Source organism: Ursus americanus, chromosome 1 (genome assembly GCF_024610735.1).
Source record: "Ursus americanus isolate L20-20 chromosome 1, mUrsAme1.1.p, whole genome shotgun sequence".
NCBI lineage: Eukaryota > Metazoa > Chordata > Mammalia > Carnivora > Ursidae > Ursus > Ursus americanus.
The window spans coordinates 22,250,494-22,262,911 of record NC_142127.1 but is presented as its reverse complement, the minus strand read 5'-3'; the positions used below and the strand labels follow the sequence as shown (position 1 = coordinate 22,262,911).

At 33.0% G+C, this 12,418-nt stretch overlaps 1 protein-coding gene across 1 annotated transcript in view; it reads left to right on the top strand.

Annotated features, from left to right (window-relative positions):
* The window catches only part of LRP1B (LDL receptor related protein 1B), a 576,984-nt gene extending 571,494 nt beyond the window's left edge, over nt 1-5,490 (top strand). The window contains 1 exon segment of the mRNA XM_087859483.1: nt 3,611-5,490. Within this exon segment, the coding sequence (XP_087715609.1) occupies nt 3,611-3,751 (141 nt within the window). The 3' untranslated portion in view covers nt 3,752-5,490.
* The last annotated feature ends 6,928 nt before the right edge of the window (nt 5,491-12,418 follow it).

The window sequence follows — 12,418 nt, the reverse complement described above, 5'->3', positions numbered from 1 at the left end:
TGTAAATAATCACAGCAACCAATCTATAGTCCAAATGGGTTTTCACTTATAACAATAACTGTTCCCAAAGATGTTGAATAGGGTCCCATACATTCAAGCTAGTTCTGAATCCATGGCCAGACTGTCTTGAGCCTGACATTGATGGTCAAATATTTATTTGTCTGAAAAGGAATCAAATATTACTGCACATATAAATTTTTACATTATCAGAGGATATTGTAGTGATTTTTCTCAATTAGAAGTAAATTTATATTTACTATTAATTATTAATTCATTAATTAACTCCTACATTTGAAATGGTTCATGAAATAAATCCTAAAAACCTAAGTTTCAGTGTTTTCTACTTAAAAATAGAAGACTCTATATATGGTGCATGTTGTTTTTTGATAATTTATCTGTGAAGAAGATAAATAATAGACTTCTCATATTCTTTGAATTTTTCTTAGGAAAAAGTACACTGTAAGTGTAATATGAACTGATGAGGACATACTTTATACACTTTCATAAGGAGAGTTCTCATTTTCCCCATCATTTTTATTTCTAGTGATAGAAATAAGCCAATTTTGGATACTTAAAGAAAATAGTTTTTTAGTACTCCATTTAAAAATTTTTCCACATTTATTCTAGGAAGATAAAACTATGCTTCAATGCCCCACAGATATACTTTTAATGTATTTTGCATGCAATAATCAATAAATATTTATTTACCAATTTGCTGACTGATTGACCAAAATTACATTAATGTGACTTAGATGGCTGAGTCTAACCAGCCTCTGATTTTTGAAATGTAAATATGAATTGTTGCCTAAGAAGTAATTGCAAAGACACAACTAGTTCTTACAGATATAAACACTTTGAGGAAAGCAGAGGGCCACACCGAAGCCCCCTTAATAATCAAATGTTTTCATAGAGTATTCGCTGAGTCATGACAGTTTGATATAGTCATGATATGATCAAATAAAAATTGCATTACACATAAAGAGGATTTTATTGAGCATTTTCATTATTTTCAAAATGGTTAAACCTTATACTTCAATCATACCTTCTAATCAAAATAACTGAAGTAGTAAATAAAGTTAATAAAAAAGATTTGACTATGGAGGCAATCACAGAACAGTTTGAAGATTACAAAAAAGGAAATTAGTACTTACTGATTTTATCTCCAAATTCATCTCAAATCTTACTTAGACTATTTTCAATATTTTTTCAGGGAGATCTTTGTGGGGGAAAATGAAGAGGCAATATTGACCTGATTTTAAATTTAAAATCTTTTTCTGAGACCCTTGCCCTTGTTCCAAACTTTGTGATTATTCATTGTTAAGAGTTGATAGTTAAATTTTTTTCAATTCACCTTTAATTAATTTCAAATTTGTACATTAACTTCTTATGCTCTTCAAGTTTTGGCTAGTTTTTCCCCCCTTTTGGGCCACTAATAAATACTTTATCCCAAATATGAGTATACCAGATTGGCTAATTCTGTCCTTAGACCCAAGAAAATCTAAAGTCAGTGCTCTTGCACGGGGACTTAGTGAACTAGTTTAATTAGTAATTCATCTGGAGAGTCAGATTTCCAAAACACAGATTTTTTTAAATGTAACATTTTTAATTATTTTTAAATACAGAGTGGTGATGAATCTTTAATTAGAAGCAGTCAGATACTTGAGTGTTCAGAATGGACTATTGTCAGAACTTTTCAAAGAGACAAAACCTTAAGTGGGGGAGGCTTGGGGATTTTTCACTGAGTGGTTAGCAAAGATATGATTCCTTTGGGATGGATGAAGTTAAATAAATGGAAATGTGTGGAGGTGACTTGATGCATGGTGTGTCTATCTGTAAGCTTTACATAATAGAAATGTCTACTTAAGAAGCACAGATCCAATATTTGTAGTTTTTTTCTTATTCTAGTAAAGCTACAATGAGCCCACCGTTGGTGACCCAGGGCTAATGAGTATTTTTATGCTATTTTTATGACTTAATATGAGTTTATGTCAATGAAAATCGTTCCATGATATTAGATTGGAAACTAAAATTCTCTGTTTACATACAGGCCAGGTATATAGGGGGAGGGTCCAGTGCTTTCAAGCTTCCGCACACAGCGCCTCCCATCTACCTAAACTCTGATTTGAAAGGACCACTAACTGCTGGGGTGAGAGAAGAAAATTCATTATTCCATATCCATTCCATCACAGAACCCCTCGCAATGAAAGATGATGGCTAGTCTTAGATAGGGGCTGTCTTTAATTGAGTTTTTAATTAACAGGAGATTTCAAAACAGCATTAAAATCAGAGGCTTATGTTAGATGTCCCGCTTATGCAAGATTACATAGAAAACACGTTATCATTTTAGACAAGCTATTAAGGAGAAATATCTCTTCTGCTGCTTTTGAAAATGTCACAGCACTTTAACCAAAAAAATGAGTATTTGCTATTCTTAGAAATCTCTAGCCAGAAATTTAAACTGAATAATCTAAACTTAAATTCATGTTTGGTTTTATTCACTTCCTATTCAGATGTTTTGTTTAGGTAATTTACAAGTTTGATGTCCACTTAAATAAAAATATACTACAAAATGTGGCATCATGTTGAGAAATTAGAAATGGTCTAATGAGACCACTCTTAAAAATTTTTTTAATTAGTAACTAGTTTCTAGAGAAAGGTACTCTGTCTTAAGTTACATGGTGCATGGTAGATGGAAGAGGGATGAAACTAAGGGTACAAAGATTCCTAGGGATGAGTATGTTCTCCCTTGTAACTCTCTCCCGTCAACTGTTTTCATTCTCATGTTTTATCATGTTTGTCTCACTTGCATGGCTCAAAAATTATATGTTTCTTTGTCGGAACTAAGATTTAGTGTTCTGCTTTTGGGAAGACAACAAAACTAAACAAAAACTAGACAGTATTCTCTTGGGTTAAGTTGCAATTAATAAAATAATAAACATTGAATGTTTTTCAACCGAAAGAGATCATTTCTGCATGTCTCGATTCTACTTCAAAGTGCTCTAAGTATCTCAGAAAATTAAGATGACTATGAACTTTAATTCTTTGGAAGAGTCCAAAAGTATTCACAATAATAAATACATATGAGTTGTTTAAAGCAAAAATATTGCCTTTATTTTAAAGTCTATTCCACCAATATATTTTACTATTCCTTGTTTTCCTGTTGTTAACTGCATATTGAAAAAATTATAAGCCTCAAGCAATTAGATGACTTTCTGTAAATACACTTTCCTGCCACTGCTATGGCAATAAGGGGGCAAACACAAGGACTGGAAATAAGATGATTTGGTTTAATGTTTTATGCTTTTAAATAAACTCTCAGTGAATATTGTCTTCACAAAGATATCCTCGGGGTTTTACCATTATGTCAAAGTTCCTCTTAGATTCACAAGTTACCTGAAAAACGTACAATTATGTTTTTATCCAATACCGCACAAAAGTCTACTAAAGCCTGTAAATAGAATTTAAGTTACATTTATATAATTACTGTTTGGAAAATTAAATGTATTGCATGTAAATGTGGTTAACATTGAGAGATAGACATCCTAGAAAATAACGAATGTGGTCAAAATTGATGATAAAAATTGATTTTATCTATTTTTTTCTCCTTCAGCCAACAAATTACTCCAATCCTGTGTATGCAAAACTATATATGGATGGGCAAAACTGTCGAAACTCCTTAGGAAGTGTTGATGAAAGGAAAGAACTGCTTCCAAAGAAAATAGAAATTGGGATAAGAGAGACAGTGGCATAATCAGTGATACCTTTTATATGCTGTATAAATGTATAAAATATAAGGATTACTTTTGTATGTTCCAACAGTATTATACTTGTTTTGGCATCAGCATTACCTCCTTCTTTATCTTTCTCCTGGTTAATTGTTTTCTGAGTTTTCTGGGTTTTATTTTTTGCTGATGACTATTGATTGACCATTTGTATGGTATTTTTATGAAAAAGAACTGCACTACAATACAATTTACAACAATGCTGCTGATATGATTCACCTTTGGATTTGTTAAAATTAAAAACAACATATTTCTTTGTAGTGTGAATATGAGCAATCTATTTTATATGAACTTTTTTGGTTCTACTTAATCCACAAAGAGAATCTCTGCACTTTTTCATTATATGGTCTGAAAGCTGTAATACAATGTCATTTTATTTTTCCATTTAAACTGATGGAAGAATGATTGAATGGTCAACTCTCTTCTTTGTGCCCATTAAGATTGATTCAGACTGCTGAAAATATCTAGCCCTCACAAACCCAGCATCACCTGCTTTGAAATTAGCCTTAGATTGCCAAGTGATAGATGAAAATTTTGAGGAAAAACTTTAAAAAATATATACAATTAAAAATTTGCATGAATGCCTATGACTACATTTGCCAAAATTTAGTGGACTCTATGTGATATACTAAACATATACACCCTATAAACAATAGTTATATTTAGGTGGTAGAACATAGCAAAAATATAACGGGAAGTGGAAAGACCACACTTGCTATGGAATAAGACCTCTTGTTCTCCCTCAGTCCTGAGGTAAATAGCCAGCCTAGAGCACAACAGGGCATTGGGTACTCATGCCTTAGGAAGTTCTTCCCAGTCATGTGCATTTTGTGGAAGATTACCCGAACCCCTTACCACACAGAACACTGAACAATAATGTATAAGCACACAAATTGACGATAGAATTTCAATTATGTGAATGCGTCCTCTTTGCTAGGTCAAAAGGAGGTGGCAAAACAGCCATTATAGTAGAGTAGTTGGTAAATATTTTCAATATACAGTATGACTAATCCAATATTTGCCCTCTTCAAAATATATTCTTAAAGGACTTTCCAGGTTGTAGAAGAACAATTATCTGCCCATAATCAAAGGTGGAGAGTGTAAATGCTGACCAGTTACTCTGGTACTCTGGTTTCTTTTGGTTATGCAAAACACATGGGCCCCATTCACTTTTTTGTTTGTTTGTTTTCAAATTTTGATTGAAACAAGTACGATTTATTTAAGTTGTATAAAAAAGGATAGCATTTTTATACAGATATCTTTAAAGGCACAAAAGATTTATTCACAAGGTATGGAGGGCTTTTTGTTCCTCTGATAGACATGACTGACTTTTAGCTGTCATAATGTATTAACCTAACAGATGAAATATGTTTGTGGTTGCTCTTTATCCCTTTGTACAAGCATTAAAAAAACTGCTGTTTTATAAAGAGACTTTTTGTTGTACTATGTGCATGCATACTACCTATTTCTAAACTTTGCCATATTGAGGCCTTTATAAACTATTGATTTATGTAATACTAGTGCAATTTTGCTTGAACAATGTTATGCATATCATAAACTTTTTCAGGTTCTTGTTTAAGTACATTTTTTAAATTGAACAGTATTTTTCATTTTGGTTATAATAGTCATTTTGCCTATGTTTCTACAATGAAGTGTTAAATACTTTATAAAAAATTGTTGACTGACTTATTTAAATGAAATTCTACATATTTAAGTGCTTGTGTTGGGTAGTTTTTAAAAGTAAGAAAATTCTTTTCTTTGTGGACTGTAATATCCCTAGGAAACTATTTTAGTAAACATGAGACATAATTTTTGTTACAGCCTTAGAGCATACTTTCTGGGTTGGATTGATTTCATTGCATCACTTTTAAGGGCACAATAGAGAAAGCATTTTCTCTCTTCTTGGAGCAGAAACATTTTCCTTGCTTTATATTTTTCCCCCATCATACATTGCTTATTACGGATTCTTATATTGCAATAGAAAGAGAGGTAGGTTATATCCACAGTAGTGTGACGATTGTGTTGAAATAAGCCAAAGCTCTTCCTCCCTTTCCCACTCTCAGAAAGTGTACTTTATGGGAAACTCAGATTCCATTAGAGGCTATTGAGGCATTATTTTGGAAGTGGAATGGTTATTTGTGTACATCCCTGGAGTATCAGCGTGGAGAAGCAAATACAGAAGGGTCTGATCTACTGGAGCTATCCTTGAGTTATATTACCCAATGCAGCCTTTTTACATCAGAGCTTTATAAATGCAACTGAAATTATTATCTGAAAGAAACAGAACCTACAGATTGAGATGATCTTGATACAATTAACAGTGGTGTAAATATCTAGCATATCATCTATGATGTACAGACAGCTAACTAACACCCAGAGTCTGGCCCAACAACCTCTTTTCTCACTAGGGCATTGATGAAAATCAGAGTCAAGAGAGTTCGGGACATACTCTTTAATCCTGAGGTCCCATGTACGTTATCATGGTCCTTGTGTCCACATTACGCTTCACCATCCCATGCTGGTTAATTCAAGACCACTTCAGAGTTCATAGTCTCTCTTTTTGCAATTATTTTGCCTTCAAGTTTTTACAGGACAAAGATATTTTTCAACTACTTAAATTTACTGTATTTATATAGCTCTAGCTCTTTCTATTTCAATTCTCTTATGCAAAAACTCATATAAATGCTAGACATTTGCGTGCAGAATTCTCCTCCGTGGTGACCATCCTTTATAAATGCCATCACCAAAACACTTCCTAAAACATTCCTTCAAGCTTTGATGGAACATGTTTTCTAAAAATGAATGCTTCATGGTGAATTTTCCTTCCTACTCAAAGGACTATTCATCCAAATATGGGTTTTCAGCCTCTAGACATTTGGGCCCAGTTAATTTTATTGCCCTTTATAAGGAAGGATATTTAGCAGGATTTCTGCATTCTATCCATTAAATGCTACTAATACCACCCAAAGTTGCAACAACCAAATGTCTACAGACTTTGCCAAATTTCTTCTGTGGAAAAAATTGCACTTATTAAGAACAAATGGTCTAGGGCTATGTTCTGCCTTCCACTATTAAAAAACTCCCAGCTGAAATAGCTAAGTCAAAAAAAGAAAAAAAGAAAAGAAAAAAAATCCCCTCAGCATTAAACTCATGACGCTCCCTCCCAAGTTTTTAAGGTTTTAATACTGTGCTGCATGAGTTATAGAAATTTGGTATTAGTAAAGTGCCTATATAGTAAAACAAAACAAAACAAAACAAAACTAACAAAAAAACAAAACAAAACCAAAAAGGGAGAACCAACTAAGGGAGAAATTTTCATTTAGAAATTTTCACAGTTTTGTGTAAATTTGGGCTGTTTTTAATTTATGTAAATGTGTTTTATTTCGCCATTTAATGCCATTTATGATTGTTTTATTTTGCGTTCAATTATATGCTTATTTAGTTGGTTCTTGAGGTTGAGATTTAAGCTTGTACTTTTTTTGTATGAATGATACTTTCCGTTTTTATGATGACTCAGATATGAAGAAGTTCAATACTCAATGTATGTTATAGCTACTATAAATGAACTATAATATGCAAAATACCCACAATTTCCAAACCCTAACTGGGGAAATTGGTATATATGGTGAAAGGAATAGGGAGAAAAGCTACTGCTTCTTTTCCTTTAGCCTCTCACATGTCCATATCTTCAAACAGATACTCTTAATATAAAATCTGATTCCTCTCTAAGAATACTATTACTATTTACAGAGTCAACTCTTTCATGTAGTTTTACTTTAAATAATAAAATATGAGACTAAGGATCCCACAGAGTTGAGTAAAATATAACTCACCACTTTTTGAAAGCAGTTTTACCTAATTCCCCATTCCAGTTTCCATCAGTTTATTTAATGAAAGCTTTTTCAAAATTAGATGATATAATTTAATGTAAATTAGAATCATTATTTAAATAGAAACCCTTGAATTGTAACTTGTAAGAAAAGGAGAGACTCAAACACTTCTTTGTGACGATGACTAACAGATAATATAGCAAAAAAAATGATTTTTTCCATGTTTTTCAAATGTGAGAAAAACAAAAAAAGCCAGAATATGGTTCATTTTTCAGTTCTGCTACCAATCCCATTGCTAATATATCCAGAAAGTTAACACATCAAGAAAAAGATAAAGATAATTAATAATATACAGAAGTTTTATACAGAACAACGTTTAATTTTTGATGATATAATATCCAGATGTCCAGGAATATGTACTTCATAATGTGCTATGCATGTATCTAGTCTTATAAAAAAGAAAAAGAAAAGAAATGAAATGAAATGAGTTCTCTGGTTTAACTTTTCTCTAGCAGTTATTATACCTAAGTGGCTATAACTTATTCTGAAAAATAGTTTCTAGTGAATCCTATCATTTTTTTGTACCCAAAGTGATCAAAAAATCAAAAGAAAAATTGGTACTAAAGATGGCCTATTTGATACATTCTGTGCTTAGAATGTGTTCATTCTCTCTGATGGATAGTCTGCCCCTTTAGCTGGGGTTTGTAAGATAACGGTGAACTTAAGCAATGCAGTACTGACACTTTACTCATTTGTTCACTCCAAGATAATTTTTCAACTGTAGTTTCTTCTTCAGTTTTAATACATTAAATATGAGCCTCGTGATGCAAATGTTTTCTAGCTATTTATGCCATAGTAGCTTGAGGAACCTATAATAAAACTGTTACCACCTTTCAAAAGATAATGTCCATAGTGAAAACCAAACACATCTTACTCAGGTCAGTAATTTAAGTATAAGTGAGAAAATATTTTTTCATATACAGAATAAACTGTGAAATATGATTGAGAAGAAAAATTAGGAGTTTGAAATATAAGACTGGTTATGGAGATACTTAAAAAACAATACACAGAGTTGAAATTTAGAGTAATGTGACTAATGAGCTACATTTCTCGATGGATAATATCAAAAGTTAGGTAGGAAATAACTGGACAATGAGATGGCTAACAGGAGTAACCTCCGTCCTTGCAGTCAGCCGGCATCAATGGTATGTTTGTGGAAATCTATATAAATACACAACAACACACACCTCACGTATTTTCACAAACTGACTTTGATGTCCCATTAATTGTGAAGAGAGCATTTCTCTCTTATCTTAGGTAAAATTCAGTCATGTTTAGCTTCTCTGGTTTATAATTTCAGAAATCACTACTGTATCCAGAGTGATAACTAATGCCTAGCTTCTTATTCCTTAATATAAAATCATCATATTTCTCTCCATTTGCTTCTCTTTTTTTTCTATCCAAAGTGACAGTACAGGAAGCCAGTATTCCTCTTAGACTATGTTGTCATAACCTGTATCCCATAATGCTTATTATATTGTAAAAAAAAAAAAAGTCATTTTAGAAAATTTAGAAAATAAATAAGAAGAAAAAAGAAAAATTACCACTAAGTTAAATACTAGATATAACCAGTTACCATTTTAAAGAATTTTTGTTTGTTGTAGACTCATGCATAAATTTAAATTTTCTACCCTGCTTTTAAAATATAACATTATAACATTAAAATATTTGTTTTTATATCTTTCCTGGCCTTTTATTTAGTTACTTATTTTTATTCAGCTTCTGCTTATCCTATGCATACTTCATATTGCATGGTTTTATTTTTGTCTTTTGATTTGAAAGTTATTTATTTATTATTTGTTTTACTATTAAATATTTTTAACTTTAAAAAATATACTAACAAATCCAAAATTTAAAAATGTCTCTCTTTTTTTCCCTTTAATATGAGAAGTTTAATATTATTAGATTCCCCTAATCTAATTTACCCTCATTACCTTTGATACAGTTTGTGGTTTTATTTTGACAAACGTTAAAAGAAGTAGTATTTTTATATTTTTTGTCTCCCCTTTATTAATTGGAATATTTTCAACTATTTTTACATTTAATATTTCTCTTTTAAAACTCATCATTCCTGGGGCGCCTGGGTGGCACAGCGGTTAAGCGTCTGCCTTCGGCTCAGGGCGTGATCCCGGCGTTGTGGGATCGAGCCCCACATCAGGCTCCTCTGCTATGAGCCTGCTTCTTCCTCTCCCACTCCCCCTGCTTGTGTTCCCTCTCTCTCTGGCTGTCTCTCTCTCTGTCGAATAAATAAATAAAATCTTTAAAAAAAAAAAAAAAACTCATCATTCCTTTTCTTATAGGATTTTTTCATTCTTAATCTATTTTGATTTAAGTCTTATTTTATTGGTATATTTCATCAAATATACTTATAGAAAGCCTTTATTTGTGGCATATTTGCTGAACTGTTGTATTTATACAAACATCTCTCTAAGGTCTTCAAAAACAAATGTCAACTCAACGCAATGTATGGAGATTTTCCATTTCCTGCAAAATTAGGTTGCACCTGCCTCACACTGCCTTCTGGTCTCCAATGTTGTTAAGGATAAGTCTGAGACCAAACTGATTTTTCTTTTTTTGTAACATTTCTCCCCAGGCTTAAAAACACAAAACAAATTATAATAAAAATATGTTGCCACATATGCACTTATGTTTTTATTAATTTTGTCTACTTACAACAATGTTTTTAGCTGAGATTCGCTTTCTTCAAGATATCTTTCTTTTCTTTTGTCCAAATTGATTTCTTTAATACACAGAAGTCCTTAGATTAAGTTTTTCTTTCTTCTCACACTTGTATCATTTTTAACAATTTTTCTTTTTCTTCATTTTATCCTAGAAGAGATTTTCAAGTTTCTGACCCACATTTTTAGATTACATTTTCCTTGCAGATTCAATTGATTTTCATGCATTCATGTATTTCAGCGAAGAGTCCTTCTCTATTTTACTCAGCTTCCTTCTTAACTTAGTTTCTTATTGTCCTGTTTAGTGTATTTTCTTCTTATGGATTTCTGCTGAGGTGTCCTAGTACCTGTTTCCTATTTCCTACCCTCAATATCAACCAATTTTCAAAAGTTATCTTTTTCAACTCTGTAAGTCTAAGGAATGATGCCCTCATGTCCTTGTGCTATGAAATTTAAAAAAAAAAAATAATAGTCCAAGGTGCTTTTTATGTTTTTCTTTTCCATTTACTGAGTATAACTACAGAGAAAACACTTTACCTCCAGTGCTGTCCAGTGCATAGCTTAGGCAATATTTATTTGTTCCCACTTTTCACAAATTTTATGCCTCTTAAATATCTTTCTTAGGCCTATAACTCCTGGACCATTTTTCCTTCATATAGTCTAGTGGGTCTCTCCTAGAACCCAGTATGATTATTTTCATTCTCATATCAATATATTTTTATTTACTTAAATAATGAAATAAAGAAGTGCATAAAAATGTCAATGCTCCTGTATGCCGTAGTACCAGGAATCTTTCTGTAATCCACATCCCCAAATATGTCCTATGTTGTGCTCCAACCTTCTGTAAATTCACTGGGAGAGAGACAGGCTTCTTTAGTGCTTCCACACCCCTTCCCTTTCTTGGAAACAGTCCTAGGTATCTGTCCTATTTTTTGGCAGCATCACTCTTTGGAAGACTGTAGAATTTTGGATTGGGGGCAGTGACTATGCTGTGGAAGGATGGCTACCCACTTCCTTTTCTAATACAGATCCCAGGACTTTTCATCTTGATAAAGAATACGGGGGAAACACACATCTTCCCCAGAACATCCCAGAACCATGTTTCAGATTTTCATCAGATTTATAATTCCCTGGTTTCCCTCTTGATGATCTCTTCCCCCTTCAGCCAGAGAAAGCCCTTTATGTTTAAGGCTCATGGGATTAGATTGAATCAACCTGGATAATCTTTTCTTTTTAAAGTCCACAACCTTAAATAAATCTGCAAAGTCCCTTTTGCCAAGTAAGGTAACAAAGCACAGATCTCAGGGATTAGGGCATGCACATATTTGAGAGGCATTATTTGGCCGATAATGCACCCTTGCTTTCTGCCCTGGGGCATCTCTGAGCTGGTGCAAAAGGCAAGCTCTAGGTGTTCTTGCCATGATGTTAAATAAATTCTCTTATATTCTTCCTCACTGGTCCAACAACTTCATGATCCACTCTAGAATGTGCTCCCCCTCATATCACCCAAGTTTACAGTTCTTCCTTACTTAAGCTGCACTCTTAGTTGACCTTGATTATTTGACCACAAATGATATAAGGACCGACCATGGGGTGAACAAGGAATTCTACAGGAACCCACCGGGCACTCAGGTATGTGTGACCTGGGAATATGATGGTGTTAATGCTCCATGGAGCAACCACTTACCAACGGAGTAAACATTAATAAATAAAAAGTGCTCCTTCCTTCTTTTAGACAGCTAATTCATGCTTCAGTCTTCCTGTTTCTTCTGAAGTTCTCTGAGAAACCAGCCCCCAAGTTTCTCATAGTGGTAAGCAATTTGAAAATACCCATCTGTATAGTTGTTGTACTATTCCCAGTTTCCCCTAAATAGTTTCCAGATCACTACCCTATATAAACTGCATAAAGTCTTTGTCTCAAGCTATGCTTTGGGAAATATGAAGTGGCCTGCCAAAGCAAAGAATCAGGAAGGAATTGTAAAACAGATTCACCCACCAATCAGTTATAATAAAGACCCCGTTGTTGGTGATAAGTGGAGTGATGATTACCTGACATGCAGTAACACCA